The sequence below is a fragment of the Mercenaria mercenaria genome, chromosome 17 (assembly GCF_021730395.1).
Source record: "Mercenaria mercenaria strain notata chromosome 17, MADL_Memer_1, whole genome shotgun sequence".
In the NCBI taxonomy this organism is placed as follows: domain Eukaryota; kingdom Metazoa; phylum Mollusca; class Bivalvia; order Venerida; family Veneridae; genus Mercenaria; species Mercenaria mercenaria.
In genome coordinates, this window is record NC_069377.1 from 55778269 (window position 1) to 55794141 (window position 15873).

A 15873-nucleotide genomic window follows, 5' to 3' on the forward strand; every position below is an offset into this window, starting at 1 on the left:
AATAGTCACGTAACTGGGGACAAGTTCTTACTTGAGGAATCCTTAAAGGTATACGTGCGTGTTCTTTGCGAATGTTTTTGACATTTTGGTAGAAACGCATTGATAGATGTGCAAAGGTGAGAAATAAAATTACACTGTAGTATGAAAAGTAATTCCAAGTCACAGCATTTTAATTTTGATCTCAGGAAAAATCTCTCGAAAATGGCTTTCTCGCCATCGTGCTTATAATTTGAAATGGGGCAAGCTATCTGTTCATATTTTTTAGCTTGACTATTCGAAGAATAGTCTAGCTATTCTACTCATCCTGGCGTCGGTGTTGGCGTCACACCTTGGTTAAGTTTTTGCATGCAAGTACATACAGCCATCAATGAAAGGCATATAGATTTGAAACTTATTTCTTCTTTTTCTAGGTCAATTACCAACCTCTCTGGGTCAAGTCCCATAACTCTGACATGTATTTTGAGCAAATTATGCCCCCTTTTGGACTTAGAAAATTTTGGTTCAAGTTTTACATGCAAGTTATAATCTCCAAAACTAATGCAAATATTGATTTGAAACTTCACATGTGTCTTTGGGATTATAAAACTAGTTGATAGCAGCAAGTCCCATAACTCTGACTTTCATTTTGGTCAAATTATGCCCCCTTTTGGACTTAGAAAATTCTGGTTAAAGTTTTACGTGCAAGTACATACAACTATTTCTAAAAGGCATATAGATTTGAAACTGGTTTTTTCTTTTTCTAGATCAATTACCAACCTCACTGGGTCAAGACCCATAACTCTGACATGTTTTTAGCTCGACTATTCGAAGAATAGTCTAGCTATTCCACTCACCCTGGCGTCGGCGTCGGCGTCACACCTTGGTTTACTTTTTGCATGCAAGTACATACAGCTATCATTTAAAGGCATATAGCTTTGAAACTTATTTATTCTTTTTCTAGGTCAATTACCAACCTCACTGGGTCAAGTTCCATAACTCTAACATGTATTTTGAGCAAATTATGCCCCCTTTTGGACTTAGAAAATTCTGGTTAAAGTTTTACATGCAAGTTACTATCTCCAAAACTAATGCAGATATTGAATTGAAACTTCACATGTGTCTTCGGGGTTATAAAACTAGTTGATAGCACCAAGTCCCATAACTCTGACCTTCATTTTGGCCAAATTATGCCCCCTTTTGTACTTAGAAAATTTTGGTTAAAGTTTTGCATGCAAGTACATACAGCTATTACTAAAAGGCATATAGATTTGAAACTTATTTTTTCTTTTTCTAGATCAATTACCTACCTCACTGGGTCAAGTCCCATAACTCTGACATGTATTTTGGGCAAATTATGCCCCCTTTTGGACTTAGAAAATTCTGGTTAAAGTTTTGCATGCAAGTACATACAGCTATTACTAAAAGGCATATTGATTTGAAACTTATTTTTTCTTTTTCTAGATCAATTACCTACCTCACTGGGTCAAGTCCCATAACTCTGACATGTATTTTGAGCAAATTATGCCCCCTTTTGGACTTAGAAAATCCTGGTTAAAGTTTTGCGTGCAAGTACATACAGCTATTACTAAAAGGCATATTGATTTGAAACTTATTTTTTCTTTTTCTTGATCAATTACCAACCTCACTGGGTCAAGTCCCATAACTCTGACATGTATTTTGAGCAAGTTATGCCCCCTTTTGGACTTAGAAAATCCTGGTTAAAGTTTTACATGCAAGTTACTATCTCCAAAACTAATGCAGATATTAAATTGAAACTTCACATGTGTCTTCGGGGTTATAAAACTAGTTGATAGAATCAAGTCCCATAACTCTGACATGTATTTTGGGCAAATTATGCCCCTTTTTGGACTTAGAAAATCCTGGTTAAAGTTTTGCATGCAAGTACATACAGCTATTACCAAAAGGCATATAGCTTTGAAACTTATTTATTCTTTTTCTAGGTCAGTTACCAACCTCACTGGGTCAAGTTCCATAACTCTTAACATGTATTTTGAGCAAATTATGCCCCCTTTTGGACTTATAAAATTCTGGTTAAAGTTTTACATGCAAGTTACTATCTCCAAAACTTATGCAGATATGGAATTGAAACTTAACATGTGTCTTCGGGGTTATTAAACTAGTTGATAGCATCAAGTCCCATAACTCTGATATGCATTTTGGTCAAATTATGTCCTGTTTCGAACTTAAAACTCTTTTGATATTTAACATTTAGGTAATAATTTCCTGCTTCTGAGACAATATTTCGAATAGTCGAGCTTGGCTGTCTTACGGACAGCTCTTGTTTGAGCAAATTCTGCCCCCTTTTAGACTTAGAAAATTTTGGTTAAAGTTATACATGCAAGTTACTATCTCCAAAACTAATGAAAATATTGATTTGAAACTTCACATGTGTCTTCGGGGTTATAAAACTAGTTGATAGCAGCAAGTCCCATAACTCTGACTTTCATTTTGGCCAAATTATGCCCCCTTTTGGACTTAGAAAATTCTGGTTAAAGTTTTGCGTACAAGTACATACAACTATTTCTAAAAGGCATATAGATTTAAAACTTATTTTTTTCTTTTTTTAGATCAATCACCAACCTCACTGGGTCAAGTCCCATAACTCTGACATGTTTTTTGAGCAAATTATGCCCCCTTTTAGACTTAGAAAATTTTGGTTAAAGTTTTACATGCAAGTTATTATCTCCAAAACTAATGCAGATATTGATTTGAAACTTCACATGTGTCTTCGGGGTTATAAAACTAGTTGATAGGATCAAGTCCCATAACTCTGACCTTCATTTTGGCCAAATTATGCCCCCTTTAGGACTTAGAAAATTCTGGTTAAAGTTTTGCGTGCAAGTACATACAGCTATTACTAAAAGGCATATAGATTTGAAACTTATTTTTTCTTTTTCTAGATCAATTACTAACCTCACTGGATTAAGTCCCATAACTCTGGCATGTATTTTGGGCAAATTATGCCCCCTTTTGGACTTTGAAAATTCTGGTTAACGTTTTACATGCAAGTTTCTATCTCCAAAACTAATGCAGATATTGAATTGAAACTTCTCATGTGCCTTTGGGGTTAAAAAACTAGTTGATAGCAGCAAGTCCCATAACTGATATGCATTTTGGTCAAATTATTCCCCCTTTTGAACTTAAAACTTTTTTGATATTTAACTTTTTTGGGTAATATTTTCCTGCTTCTGGGTCAATATTTCGAATAGTCGAGCTTGGCTGTCTTACGGACAGCTCTTTTTTTTTACTTTATATAGAAAGTATAGACAACAGGATTTAGTACATGCATGCCTTTTTCTGTCTAAGATGTTTTGACCACAGTGCGACCGAATTCCTGCCCTTAAATCAATAGTAATACACAGGGTTTCATCAGAAGAATGAATAACTATATAAAAAAACCCAGTAAATTTCTGTTTAGACTATAACGTTATCAGGAGACAATACTTATCATAGTTTCTGATAGATACTAGTAAATTAAATGAATAATTAAGGTACGTTTCCCTTGGAATTTGATGAAAACGAACACAGAAGAAAAATCCGAAGCTCCTGTGTTACTGCATTTTGCAGCCACTGATCCTTTGGCTCCTGCGTTACTGATCAGTTCAGTCGTGAATCGCCTGATACCGGCCTTCCAAATAATTTAATTCATCTTTTGTAGCACTAACGTGTTATATGAATGTATCAGTGACAACATGGAGTTGGTAATGTTGTATGTTTATCAGAGAACGTACTGAAAATAATGCATTTTCTGAGTTATGGCATTGTTTACCTGCTATTTTGACATGGTTTTCCGAAGTATTTGATAAAAGTGCTTAGATTTGCTGGAAAACAAATAGCAAGGATTATTCCGTAATGTTCAGAGCACATCTTGCGCTATATGCCGTCTCTGACAATAATTTCTAAATAACTGTAAAAGACAATTTTTTTACCAAAACCGCTCCATTTGATCCGAGATCATGCGTTACTGATCCGGATTTTCCAAGTAACGATTGGACACGGTGTATACTACACTTAAGTGAAAATGTTTTGAAATTGTGTAACTTTACTGCAGGGAGAGGACAATGTATCTGATCAGGGCTCAGATGAGGATAGTGTGAGTGCTCCTCATAAGAAGCGGAATGTCATTCAGAGTGAGGATGATGACAGTGATGATGACACACCCAAACAGAAAAAACGGAAGATTAGTGGCAGTGATGATGATGATGATCTTGATGACTTGGATGTATGCTTTCATGTTACTACACCAAGTTATAGGTTGATTTCACATGCTAGGCATGTTGCTAAATGATCAACAACTCCTTTCTGAAACCTGTGTGTTATGGGTTGTATTGAGTTATTTGAAAGGGGATATTGCTTAGATGCAACAATATGATTAAATGTTTTGTTAGGTACTTACTGCAAAGTTCATTACATTAGTGTAAGTGTTAAAAAGAAGTTTGTTGACTCATCTTATATGGCAAGCAGTAACTTGTCACTCAGTAAATAAGTATTTCGCAAAATTTACTTTTTCACAATACGATACAATGGTCTTCTTGCACTTGTGAAATATAATTTAGGATAACAGTCATAGTATTTATTTAATGTAATGATAGGTCAAGACATATTTTAATGTGTACAACTTTATAGAAATTAAATAGGAAGTGCCACTGTACTTCTTGCATTAAGTGGTCAGATTTGCGTTTTACATCTATTATAGAAAAACTCAACAAAGTGATTTGTTCTTGTATTTGTAACCAGGACTTTGATGAAGAAGAAGAAGAAGAAGAAAGAATGAGAGGAAAGAAGAAGAAACCTCGCCATGGAGGATTTATCCTTGATGAGGCTGGTATGTAGATTTTTATTGTTTGAATGTGTCCTAGGTTATGAAATGCAGGTATGCAGGCAAACCAGGACTCTGACCCAGGTCCCTAAACCTCCATTCATGCAGTTATCTGACTCTCATAATGGACCACTTACACAAAGTCTCACCAATTTTATAGAAAAAGAGTTCTGTAAGGTATTATCTGATATTGAAATTCGTCCTTGAATTTCTGATTGCAATAGAAAATAAGTTAAACATGATCTCTGAGAATTTACAGTCACTAGTCAACTTTTACTGCTAATTGTCACAGGAAGAGAGAAAAGTGCAGCCAGATTGGTGCTTTAAAGACCCACCACAATCTAATGACCTACTTTTTTCTCCCACATGAACTTTGTGAAAACCATTCTGGTTAATATACTGGTGTAATACAGAGATTGCATGATGACAGGTGGACAATTTAGGCCCTCCTTGAATTAACGTGCTTTCACAACTTCATTTACAAACTTATTCAGTCAAATCTTTTTTCAGTATGGGTTAATAAATATAGATAAATAACTATTTTACCCTGTAGAAACAAAGTTTGATCTAAACATGGCTTTGTATATCAAATACTGTGCATAATGTTTTTATCATGCAAATCATGTATAATTACCATCATGGAAATACAAAAGAATACAATTATTCTGTGGTGCTCTTTAACTCTTTTGTGGCTTTAGAATAGTGTTTTGATTCCAGAGCTTTGAGTTGGCTAGGACTTAGACAAAAAAAATTTGAAAGTTGTCTAAAGACTAAGTGCAGCAGCTGGATAGGTGAAGTATTTTGAAAAAAAGTCCAATAAATAATATACTATTGTATTGAAGTTATAATAATTTTTTGCAGAGGTTGATGATGATGATGAAGAAGAGGATGAGTTGGACTGGGAAGAAGGAGCGGCAGAACTCATCGAAAGAAAATCCACATACGAGGGACCAACTGCAAAAGAAATGGAAAGCAATAGACGTCTGAATGAATTAATGAAGTGAGTTTTATCTCGAGTGTCTTTTCTAGCTCACTCGAGCATTTTGCTCAGTTGAGATTTTGGGATCACCCTGTATCATGCATCAGTTGTCCATCAGTCAGCATTAATATTTTTACTTAAACTCCTTATCCTCTGAAACTACTGGTCAGAATTACAAACATGGTCTGTAACATTCTGGCTTAGACCTCTCTCAAGTTTGTAAAAATGGTTCCACTTGACTGTATCTATGGTGACTGTATCTGTGGTGACTGTATCTATGGGCTGCGGCAATATGTCTTTGATAGTAACATCATGATTCTATTTGTGAATATATTGCCAAATAATTAAATATAACTAATAACTTTCCTTAAAATAATTGTAATTAATTAATTACTTCTGTAAAAAGCAAGTAATTATAATTGTAATTTAATTGAAGCATTTCTATTTTAATTGTAATTAATTAATTACTTTTGAAAATAATTGAACCCAGGTCTGGAGCTGCCAGAACTAAAAGTAGAAAAAAACGTTATTAGCCAACATTTCTGATGAACCACTGGATAGATCATAAAGAAACTTCATCTGTAACATCCTTTGATAGACCTTTCTCAGATTTGTTCAATGGTTCCACTTGACTGAGCCTAATGGCCATAAGAGCTAAAATAGAAAAAAAAAACACTATTTAAATCACTCTTCATTATATTAGCTTTGTTTCCCAGAAAAAAAGATGTTTTGCTGACCAAAAACGTGCTTTGACTGAAAATCATTTTTGAGTCGGCTAAACGATGTAATCGTTTTGACGAGTCCTTGCTATCCAGCGATTCTCTAAGTCTAAATGGACCAAATAACACAGTAAAGCGATGTAGTTCCATTAGATTTCTCAAACTTCAAACAGTTCACTGCAAGAATGAAATTAAGTTGCGTGAATTCCCTTTGCTATGACCAATATACGATGTAATCTGTCATATTTATGACTTGTAATTGTGCAATACTCGAATGTAACTCATTAAGCATAAATGTGCATTTTATGAATTGCGCAGGCTTATAAAGCTTGCGTAACATCCAGCGAAAGACAAAAAATAGTTCCACAGGGCTCCAGATAAGATGCATATTAGCGTAAATTACGTATAGAAATAATGCAAATACGCATGTCTAATAATTTCTGAACGTATATAAAATTACAGAAATGCACACAATGCTTTTTTAAAAACAAAATCTGAATCATCTGGATGCGTTAGGTAACATAGCCGATCCCGATCAGCCTTAATTCTCCCACATTGAACGTATACACGCATCGTATGATTTCTATAAACTTTGCGTGGGTTTCTACACACACACATGAATTTTGCAGTCAGTAAACGGATAAATTATCGGAAGAAGAAGCTCTTACTGGTTTGTTTAGTTACTACAGATATTAAAAATGATTTTAATTCTTATTTTTCGAGAAATAAACAAATCGGCGAAACATTAAATTGTATTTTCTTGTAGTTTTTGAAATCGAAAGTAGATCGTCTATGTTTGGCGAAATGAAACAACTTTTTTATGAAAAGATTTAAATAAGAGGTAATTTAACCGTAAACTTCAATGTCAGATACTGCCAATTGCTGCTAAATGTCTTCGTATCATCACAATTTGTAAAATATATTGTTCAAACTGGAGAAAAGTGTAATTGTATCCGGATATAATATTTTGGGTAAATATCGAGCTGTGTTATGAAATTTTAAGAAAAAAAACTAAAAACAAACTGAAACTGGTAGACTATACTGTCAGTACATCAATCATTAGCCGACTCAGGCCATTCAGGCCTTTGATTAAGTTTTATGAGGCTTGGAAGCAGTCGTTAGCTTCGACCTGTTACAGCTGTTGAACTATTTCTTTGATATAAGACGCTTAGGAAATTGTAAGAAATTGAACTGCTTCTACTTAATCTGGTGCTTTTTCAAGAATAACATATTTTTTAGACATTGTACTTCATAGCTAAGATGAAATTTATTTTCCCCAGCAAAAAATGTGTTTTTGGAAGTTTTAAACTTTGCTGCTTTGTTTAGAATTTTATACAAATATCTTTATCAGAGTCAGCAGTATTGATTCAGCGATTTTTTTCCTTATATAGGGGGTACCGAATATTGGACCCGTTCACAATTGCTAACGGTCTTTCACAAATTTCAAATTGGGTCCGCTGGACCCATTCACAGTTGGTGTGAAAATCTCTTAAAATAGTAGAAAAACGTAAAAAAGCATTGAAAAACTTTAAAGAAGTTTGTTATCGATTTTTTTTGAGGAAAAACGTCTGATTGATCAAGATTTGTTACGTTTGTCACCCTATATTATCGACCCTTGAACGTTAATTCATAGTGCGTTTGGATACGAAACTTTAATTCATACTGCGTTTAGGTACGAATCAGGTACGAATCATTTAAATGGTTTCATTCCACAGTTGTTTCGTACAACCCATTGAATAACATAGTATATCAGGGGGCGAACGGAAAGTGTACTGAAACAATTGAGGATGGTAACACTGCAGTCTATACCAGTACTTGAATATACTAAGTTACAGTATTCTGATCTCTTTTGTTATTTGTTATGATGTTCTCATTTGTTTTGGAATAAATATATGAATGTAAGTTTTAGATACCTATCTTTTTACACCCATATATTCATATTCCATCATTAAACATTTTGATTCACAAAGTATTAAAAAAATTCACAATTAAGGGGGAAAAAATTCACAATTTTGAGAAAAACGACGCTAATTTTCACAATTTTTGTGGTACCGGACCCATTCACAATAAAAAAAAAGTCACTGTGATTACACACTGAATACCAAACAGCATGAGAACAAAAAGAAATATTTATTGTTGAGGGGTTAACAGTTTAGAATGATTATTTCCAGTTGAAGGAACTTTATCTTGACCGAGACCATTGGTCTGGTTTATAGAAGTTCCACTGTACAAGCACATGTTTTAGTTGGTAATGTATTAGTTTACTTTAATACTTTTGTTTTTCCAGTAACCAGACAGAAGATGAGATTGAAGCATACTATAGACAGAAATATGGAGACAGTTCGGCCCTGGACAGATTTGGTGAAGGCGAGGAAATGTCAGATGAAATTACACAGCAGGGACTCTTACCTGGTGTAAAGTAAGAAAAAAAATATAATAAAATGTCTACAGAAGAAGTTCCAGAATAAAAGTATATTATCTAGTACTTAAAGAACAAAGATAAGTGGCCATATGTTAGATTTAGTTTCAGGGTTTTTTTTCCACTTGAGGGAAGGGGGTCAGTGCCCTTAGCCGGGGGGAAATTTTGACGCAACCAAGCTGAAAGGGGAATTTTTGTGGCATATTTTATTCCACATAAAATCTTGGATAGTGTGGTTATTTTAGCCACTGGTGGGGAATATACAACCATTTGGCTAATCCAACATCAAATATTTGATGAAATAATCATTTTCGCCAAAATTGAACTATTTTGCATCTGCAAAAAATGACAGTGCAGAAAGTGCAGACACTGATAGATTATCACAGAAATGACATGACAGTTCTAGTCCATATATTTAAAATTCAAGAAATTGACTAATTATTAATGACAATGTTCCAGAAACGACTTTTAAAAAAAGAAAGTCGTAGAGTTTTTTGACAACAAAATTCATGTTCTCGATTTCTCTTGATTTGCCGAGATGTTGTGTCAAAAACGATTATGTGCCGCGCAGATTGGGAAGTACCTTTGAGATAGAAGGCTCTGCTTGAACAGAATGTCAATTTTCTTTGACACTTTAGCCGTTTTTAGCTCATCTGATTTTTTGGGGAAAAAATGAGTTATTGTCATCACTTGATTGGCATCGGTGTTGGCATTGCCTGGTTAAGTTTTATGTTTAGGTCAGCTTTCCTCCTAAACTATCAAAGCTATTGCTTTAAAACTTGCAACACTTGTTCACCATCAGTAGCTGACTCTGTACAGCAAGAAACATAACTCCATCCTGCTTTTTGCAAGAATTATGGCCCCTTTTGGACTTAGAAAATATCAGATTTCTTGGTTAAGTTTTGCATTTAGGTCAACTTTTCTCCTTAACAGTCAAAGCTATTGCTTTAAAACTTGGAGCAGTTATTCGCCATTAAAAGCTGACTCAGCACAGCAAGTACCGTAACTCTACATTGCTTTTTGCAAGAATTATGGCCCCTTGTGGACTTAGAAAATCAGATTTCTTGGTTAAGTTTTGTGTTTAGGTCAGCTTTTCTCCTAAACTATCAAAGCTATTGCTTTAAAACTTGCAACACTTGTTCACCATCAAAAGCTGATTCCAGATAACACTTCGCGTTGTGCGACATTTTGAAGCCATCGGCAAGATACTTGACTATGAAAACAAAATAAATGTGGAAAGCGACCACATGATGGTACTGAGTATTGAATAAAACCCGTCGCCGCACAATATCAAATAAAACCTGGCGCCACATCGGACATCAGTTTCGCTCAATTTAATTTCTGATGAGGGGGAAATTTTTTTTAAAATGGGGGGAAAAACATACTTTTCAGGGGGGGGGGGGGGGGAATGGGGCCCAATTTCGCTGAATATTTTAGCCAAAAAAAACCCCGAGTTTAATGTTGGACAATATCTTAGATACCGATTAGCATCAGTAAAAACATTGTAAATTGTATAGTACTTATTATCTGATTTATTTGATGTAAGATATTCTAACACTACCAGCTAATAACCTACATACTTGTAGAGCAAAATCTATCTCGGGGTTATTCTGCAATAAACCTACCTTGAACTATGCTGCGCACGCACCATGTTTTGGCTAAATGCTGCGGCGTAGCACGCAGTTGTAATTATACCCCCACCAAACATGTTTGAGGGGGGTATATAGGAGTCAGTTTTGTCGCGTCGCGTCCCGTCCCGTCGCATCCCGAAATCTATTATCTCAGTTATTACCAAATGGATTTGATTCAAACTTAAAATACATGTTCCACCTTATCACCCACATCATGTGACACAAGGTGCATAACTCTTGACACCAAGTTTTCATGAATTATGTCCCCTTTTACTTAAAATTTAAGGTTAATTTTGTTGTATTTTCACTATATCTCAGTTATTACTAAATGGATTTGATTCAAACTTAAAATAGATGTTCCACCTCATCACCCACATCATGTGACATAAGGTGCATAACTCTGACACCATTTTTTTTATGAATTATGCCCCTTTTTACTTAGAATTTAAGGTTGATTTTGATGTATTTTCACTTTATCTCAGTTACTACTGAATGGATTTGATTCAAACTTAAAATAGATGTTCCACCTCATCACCCACATCATGTGCCCACATCATGTGACACAAGGTGCATAACTCTGACACCAAGTTTTCATGAATTATGTCCCCTTTTACTTAGAATTTAAGGTTAATTTTGTTGTATTTTCACTATATCTCAGTTATTACTAAATGGATTTGATTCAAACTTAAAATAGTTGTTCCACCTCATCACCCAGATGATGTGACATAAGGTGCTTAACTCTGACATAAATTTTTTATGAATTATGTCCCCTTTTACTTTAAATTTAAGGTTGATTTTGATGTATTTTCACTATATCTCAATTATTACAAAATGGATTTGATTCAAACTTAAAATAGATGTTCCACCTCATCACCCACATCATGTGACACAAGGTGCATAACTCTGACACCAATTTTTCATGAATTATGCCCCTTTTTACTTAGAATTTAAGGTTAATTTTGATGTATTTTCACTATATCTCAATTACTATGGAATGGATTTGGTTCAGACTTAGAATAGATGTTCCACCTCATCACCCACATCATGTGACACAATGTGCATAACTCTGACACTATTTTTCTTGAATCGTGTCCCCTTTTACCTAGAATTTATGGTTAATTTTGATGTATTTTCACTATATCTCATTCTGATTGGCTTAGAGCCAAAGGGAAGTAACCTTTTTTTGACCTTTGTACTGAGTTTTTCCCCTTAAATTCCAGGAATTAGTCTATTTTTAGAAATCCTATTTTTAGATTTTCAATTTTTTAGGTATTTTTCTAACTTTTTAGCTCACATGTCACAAAGTGACAGTGTGAGCTTTTGTGATCGTGCAGCGTCCGTCGTCCGTCCGTGCGTAAACTTTTGCTTGTGACCTCTCTAGAGGTCACATTTTTCATGGGATCTTTATGAAAGTTGGTCAGAATGTTCATCTTGATGATATCTAGGTCAAGTTCGAAACTGGGTCACGTGCGGTCAAAAACTAGGTCAGTAGGTCTAAAAATGGAAAAACCTTGTGACCTCTCTAGAGGCCATATTTTTCACATGATCTTCATGAAAATTGGTCAGAATGTTCATCTTGATGATATCTAGGTCAAGTTCGAAACTGGGACACGTGCCTTCAAAAACTAGGTCAGTAGGTCAAATAATAGAAAAACCTTGTGACCTCTCTAGAGGCCATAATTTTCATGGGATCTGTATGAAAGTTGGTCTGAATGTTCATCTTGATGATATCTAGATCAGTTTCGAAACTGGGTCAGCTGCGATCAAAAACTAGGTCATTAGGTCTAAAAATAGAAAAAGCTTGTGACCTCTCTAGAGGCCATACTTTTGAGTGGATCTTCATGAAAATTGGTCAGAATGTTCATCTTGATGATATCTAGGTCAAGTTTGAAACTGGGTCACGTGCCATCAATAACTAGGTCAGTAGGTCAAATAATGAAAAAACCTTGTGACCTCTCTAGAGGCCATATTTTTCATGGGATCTGTATGAAAGTTGGTTTGAATGTTCATCTTGATGATATCTAGGTCAGATTCAAAACTGGGTCACATGAGCTCAAAAACTAGGTCACTATGTCAAATAATAGAAAAAAACCGACGTCATACTCAGTTCAAAACTGGGTCATGTTGGGACAGGTGAGCGATTCAGGACCATCATGGTCCTCTTGTTTATTATAAGTCCTATGTAAAAAGTAAAAACATTTTTCCGTGGTAACATGGGTCGGTAAGACACTTTTTTATATTCACTTTTAGTGTATCTCTAATATTAGAGATTTAATATATTTACTAGTATTACTATACTAGTATTATACTAGTATTACTTATATGTGGAAGCCCAGGATGAAGTACTCCAAAGTATTTTTAAGATTCCTTATGGTTGCCATTCTTCTGTGACAAGACCGTATGGTGGGGGTATGAGTCACTCCTGTGACAGTTCTAGTTTACGTTTGATGAAAATACTCCTCTGATTCTCTTCTAACGTTATTTGAAGTAAGTTGTGTTGGAATCGAAATAATAAGTATCTAAATAAGGTTTATCTTCGGCCTTCATGATATATCCATATGCATAAGAACTCCAAACTCAGGTTATTCTATGATAAACCTAATATTGATACTTATTATTTCTTAAATAATTAAATCAATACCCTCAAACTCAGAATAACATGTTACATGCAGGAATAAGAAAATTTGCAAATTTGGTATTATTGCCTCCCTTTTTCACCACATATTAAGTCTCTGTATGCTTACTTGAACTCTTGTTGTCATTTACAGGGACCCTAACCTGTGGTTGGTGAAGTGTCGTATAGGAGAGGAGAGACAGACTGCCTTACAGCTAATGAGAAAGTTTATAGCATACCAGTTCTCAGATGAGGTATTCAGTGTTTTCTGTTACTTTTTGGCTTGTCTGATTTTTAGCTCACCTGTCACAAAGTGACAAGGTGAGCTTTTGTGATCGCGCGGTGTCCGTCGTCCGTCGTCCGTCCGTGCGTCCGTGCGTCCGTGCGTCCGTAAACTTTTGCTTGTGACCACTCTAGAGGTCACATTTTTCATGGGATCTTTATGAAAGTTGGTCAGAATGTTCATCTTGATGATATCTAGGTCAAGTTCGAAACTGGGTCACGTGCCATCAAAAACTAGGTCAGTAGGTCTAAAAATAGAAAAACCTTGTGACCTCTCTAGAGGCCATATATTTCACAAGATCTTCATGAAAATTGGTCAGAATGTTCACCTTGATGATTTCTAGGTCAAGTTCGAAACTGGGTCTCAAGGGGTCAAAAACTAGGTCAGTAGGTCTAAAAATAGAAAAACCTTGTGACCTCTCTAGAGGCCATATTTTTCATGAGATCTTCATGAATATTGGTCAGAATGTTTATCTTGATGATATCTAGGTCAAGTTCGAAACTGGATCACGTAGGGTCAAAAACTAGGTCATTAGGTCTAAAAATAGAAAAACCTTGTGACCTCTCTAGAGGCCATATTTTTCAATGCATCTTCATGAAAATTGGTCAGAATGTTCATCTTGATGATATCTAGGTCAAGTTCGAAACTGGGTCACGTGGGGTTAAAAACTAGGTCAGTAGATCTAAAAATAGAAAAACCTTGTGACCTCTCTAGAGGCCAATTTTTTCATGAGATCTTCATGAATATTGGTCAGAATGTTCACCTTGATGATATCTAGGTCAAGTTCGAAACTGGGTCATGTTGGGTCAAAAACTAGGTCAGTAGATCTAAAAATAGAAAAACCTTGTGACCTCCCTAGTGGCCATATTTCTCAATGGATCTTCATGAAAATTGGTCAGAATGTTCACCTGGATGATATCTAGGTCGAGTTCGAAACTGGGTCATGTGCGGTCAAAAAACTAGGTCAGTAGGTCTAAAAATAGGAAAACCTTGTGACCTCTCTAGAGGCGATATTTTTCAATGGATCTTCATGAAAATTGGTCAGAATGTTTACCTTGAAGATATCTAGGTCAAGTTCGAAACTGGGTCACGTGGGGTTAAAAACTAGGTCAGTAGATCTAAAAATAGAAAAACCTTGTGACCTCTCTAGAGGCCATATTTTTCATGAGATCTTCATGTATTTTGGTCAGAATGTTCATCTTGATGATATCTAAGTCAGATTCAAAACTGGGTCACGTGGGGTCAAGAACTAGGTCAGTAGGTCTAAAAATAGAAAAAACCTTGTGACCTCTCTAGAGGCCATATTTCTCAATGGATCTTCATGAAAATTGGTGAGAATGTTCAGCTTGATGATATCTAGGTCAGGTTTGTAACTGGGTCATGTGCGGTCAAAAACTAGGTCAGTAGGTCGAAAAATAGAAAAACCTTGTGACCTCTCTAGAGGCCATATTTTTCACGAGATCTTCATGAAAGTTGGTGAGAATGTTCACCTTGATGATATCTAGGTCAAGTTTAAAAGTGGGTCACGTGCCTTCAAAAACTAGGTCATTAGGTCAAATAATAGAAAAACCTTGTGACCTCTCTAGAGGCCATGTTTTTCAATGGATCTTCATGAAAATTGGTCAGAATTTTTTATCTTGATGATATCTAGGTCACATGTGCTCAAAAACTAGGTCACTATGTCAAATAATAGAAATAACGATGTCATACTCAGTTGAACACTGGGTCATGTGGAGATAGGTGAGCGATTCAGGACCATCATGGTCCTCTTGTTTTTAAATCTAGGTGGTATTGTTGTCACTTGATCGTCTGTTTTTAGCTCACCTGTCACAAAGTGACAAGGTGAGCTTTTGTGATCGTGCGGTGTCCGTCGTCCGTCCGTCCGTCCGTCCGTGCGTGCGTCCGTCCGTCCGTAAACTTTTGCTTGTGACCACTCTAGAGGTCACATTTTTCATGGGATCTTTATGAAAGTTGGTCAGAATGTTCATCTTGATGATATCTAGGTCAAGTTCGAAACTGGGTCATGTGCCATCAAAAACTAGGTCAGTAGGTCTAAAAATAGAAAAACCTTGTGACCTCTCTAGAGGCCATATATTTCACAAGATCTTCATGAAAATTGGTCGGAATGTTCACCTTGATGATATCTAGGTCAAGTTTGAAACTGGGTCACGTGCGGTCAAAAACTAAGTCAGTAGGTCTAAAAATAGAAAAATCTTGTGACCTCTCTAGAGGCCATATATTTCACAAGATCTTCATGAAAATTGGTCAGAACGTTCACCTTGATGATATCTAGGTCAAGTTTGAAACTGGGTCATGTGCCTTCAAAAACTAGGTCAGTAGGTCAAATAATAGAAAAACCTTGTGACCTCTCTAAAGGCCGTATTTTTCATGGGATCTGTATGAAAGTTG

General features: G+C 35.6%; 2 protein-coding genes across 2 annotated transcripts in view; both read left to right on the forward strand.

The window, feature by feature from the left end:
• Positions 1-13033, forward strand: part of LOC128550089 (F-box only protein 30-like) — a 121697-nt gene extending 108664 nt beyond the window's left edge. The window contains exon 4 of the transcript XR_008368048.1: positions 12701-13033. The gene's annotated coding sequence lies outside the window, so the exon portion shown is untranslated. The remainder of the gene's footprint in view (positions 1-12700) is intronic.
• LOC123537632 (transcription elongation factor SPT5-like) overlaps positions 1-15873 on the forward strand; it is a 56535-nt gene that overhangs the window by 12053 nt on the left and 28609 nt on the right. Inside the window, exons 3-7 of the mRNA XM_045321471.2 lie at positions 4052-4222; positions 4738-4825; positions 5681-5819; positions 8805-8936; positions 13336-13435. Coding sequence (XP_045177406.2) covers positions 4052-4222; positions 4738-4825; positions 5681-5819; positions 8805-8936; positions 13336-13435 — 630 coding nt within the window. The remainder of the gene's footprint in view (positions 1-4051; positions 4223-4737; positions 4826-5680; positions 5820-8804; positions 8937-13335; positions 13436-15873) is intronic.